The sequence below is a fragment of the Natator depressus genome, chromosome 4, assembly GCF_965152275.1.
Source record: "Natator depressus isolate rNatDep1 chromosome 4, rNatDep2.hap1, whole genome shotgun sequence".
NCBI classification, from domain to species: Eukaryota; Metazoa; Chordata; order Testudines; family Cheloniidae; genus Natator; species Natator depressus.
Window position 1 is genome coordinate 95,405,646 of NC_134237.1, and position 1,572 is coordinate 95,407,217.

A 1,572-nucleotide genomic window follows, 5' to 3' on the forward strand; every position below is an offset into this window, starting at 1 on the left:
TTTGCAGAGACTCACTACCCTGATATATACACAAGGGAGGAATTAGCCCTGAAAATAGACCTCACCGAAGCGAGAGTCCAGGTATGTAAGACAGCCGGATTTGGGAATATTTTAAACATCGGTTATGCACCCAGAGGCACTTTACAAGAACACACACAAAGACCATGACTTTCTAAGGCCCGGGCGAACGGCATTAGACAGGTATTTCAAAGACAGGGCATGGTTTATTACAAGAACTAAATACACAAGTTTCCATTACATCCTGAACTATTACATGCATGTAATGTGACAGCTTTGCATGTGTCTCTCTCTTTTGGCAGGGCGATTAAACAAAAACACAGTGATAACAGCATGTCGCAGGCAAACACGGTTTTGCATTTTTCTGGCTTTTTTGTTTCGTTTTTGCAATTACTTTTAGACCATGCCCTTTCTCTAAAGGCATCCTGGAAGTCGCGTTCCCTTTACAAAAACGCGCTCTGTCTTCGCTTACAGTCAGAGATGATTGATCCGTTTTACAATTTCTCAGCAAATACACGGGGCAGGTTGATCTCCCGACACACGCGAGGGACCCCACTCAGGCTCCCCGTTTGGTGGCTTCCCGACCGTATGCCTTTGAGGTTTAACCAACCCGAGCCCGTTTGCAGAGCGCCGGGGCCGGGCTCGGTGCGGAGAGCAGGGGCGGGCTAAGGGCGAGCCCGGGGTAACAGTGGCTGGCGGCTGAGCTCCAGGCACCCGCAGGGCCTTTCCCCGCGGCGGGTGGGGTGCGCCGGGGCCTTGGCTCCCTCTAACTCTTTGCTCCCCCGCCCCCGGCCGCAGGTCTGGTTCCAGAACCGCCGGGCCAAGTTCCGCAAGCAGGAGCGGGCGGCAGCTGCCGCGGCGGCCGCGGCGAAGAACGGCTCGACGGGGAAAAAATCCGACTCGTCCCGGGACGACGAGAGCAAAGAGGCGAAAAGCACCGACCCGGACAGCACCGGCGGGCCCGGGCCCAACCCCAACCCGACCCCGAGCTGCGGAGGGGGAGGTCCCAGCCCTGCGGGGGGCCAGGGAGCGGCGGGCCCCGGCGGGGAGCCCGGCAAAGGAGCAGCCGCGGGCGGCTTGGCAGCGGCGGGGCCCGGGCAGGGCTGGGCCCCCGGGCCCGGGCCCATCACCTCCATCCCGGATTCCTTGGGGGGCCCGTTCGCCAGCGTGCTCTCCTCGCTGCAGAGACCCAGCGGCGCCAAAGGCAGCCTCGTAAAGAGCGGCATGTTCTGAGCGGCGGCCGGGGGGACGGGAGAGCCCGGGCCGGGGTTCCCGCCTGCCGCCAGGACTGAGCAGGATCCCCGCGGCGGGCCAGGGGCCACTGACTCGCTGACGTGAGCCGCGGCGCCCCTGCGTCTTCCCCAGGCGCCGGGCTCTGCCGCCAGCACTGGCCCGCGGGAGGCTCCGCCAGGCTGCAGCGGCGTCAGGACCCGGAGCTTCCGCGGGCAGGGACTGCGAGGCGCCCGCTTGCCGCCCCCCTGGCTGGGACGCGCCCGCCGCGCGCGCTTCTCGGCGCTCCAGCCCGCCGGGCTCCCCCCGGGACCACGGCCTGCC

General features: G+C 64.0%; 1 protein-coding gene across 1 annotated transcript in view; it reads left to right on the forward strand.

The window, feature by feature from the left end:
- PHOX2B (paired like homeobox 2B) overlaps positions 1–1,251 on the forward strand; it is a 2,888-nt gene extending 1,637 nt beyond the window's left edge. Inside the window, exons 2-3 of the mRNA XM_074950104.1 lie at positions 1–81; positions 817–1,251. The exon at positions 1–81 is cut by the window's left edge and continues 107 nt beyond it. Coding sequence (XP_074806205.1) covers positions 1–81; positions 817–1,251 — 516 coding nt within the window. The remainder of the gene's footprint in view (positions 82–816) is intronic.
- Positions 1,252–1,572: the final 321 nt, after the last annotated feature.